This window comes from Meleagris gallopavo, unplaced genomic scaffold (assembly GCF_000146605.3).
Source record: "Meleagris gallopavo isolate NT-WF06-2002-E0010 breed Aviagen turkey brand Nicholas breeding stock unplaced genomic scaffold, Turkey_5.1 ChrUn_random_7180001954893, whole genome shotgun sequence".
In the NCBI taxonomy this organism is placed as follows: domain Eukaryota; kingdom Metazoa; phylum Chordata; class Aves; order Galliformes; family Phasianidae; genus Meleagris; species Meleagris gallopavo.
Window position 1 is genome coordinate 4,428 of NW_011215793.1, and position 385 is coordinate 4,812.

Sequence of the window (385 nt, forward strand, 5' to 3'; positions counted from 1 at the left end):
CCCCCAAGGCTCCACCTCCGCCACGGCTCCCGTCCTCTTCCCATTGGTTCCCTGCTCCCCCTCGGCCACTCTCTACACCGTCGGCTGCGCCGCCTTCAACTTCCAACCCAACACCATCAGCTTTTCCTGGGCCGACTCCTCCAACCGAAGCGTCACAGCCTTGAATTTCGGTTCTGTCATCACCTCCGGTCGAGGTTATCGGGCCACCAGTCGTCTCCAGATGACCCAAACTGAAGGAAAAGAGAGGCAACCCTTCCGGTGCCGCGCCACTCATCCCCAAGGCAACGCTGAGATCACCGTCACAAATTCCGGTGAGAGATCGGGGTGGGCTTGGGTGGGAGGTTCTCCAATTCCTGGTGGCCATCTGGGGGGTTTTAGTGGCCCA

At 60.5% G+C, this 385-nt stretch overlaps 1 gene segment (V, D, J or C); it reads left to right on the forward strand.

The window, feature by feature from the left end:
* Nucleotides 1-4: 4 nt before the first annotated feature.
* Nucleotides 5-385, forward strand: part of LOC104917070 — a gene marked incomplete at its 5' end in the record, with an annotated part of 4,456 nt that continues 4,075 nt past the window's right edge. Inside the window, 1 exon segment of the C gene segment in view lies at nt 5-311. Within this exon segment, the coding sequence occupies nt 5-311 (307 nt within the window).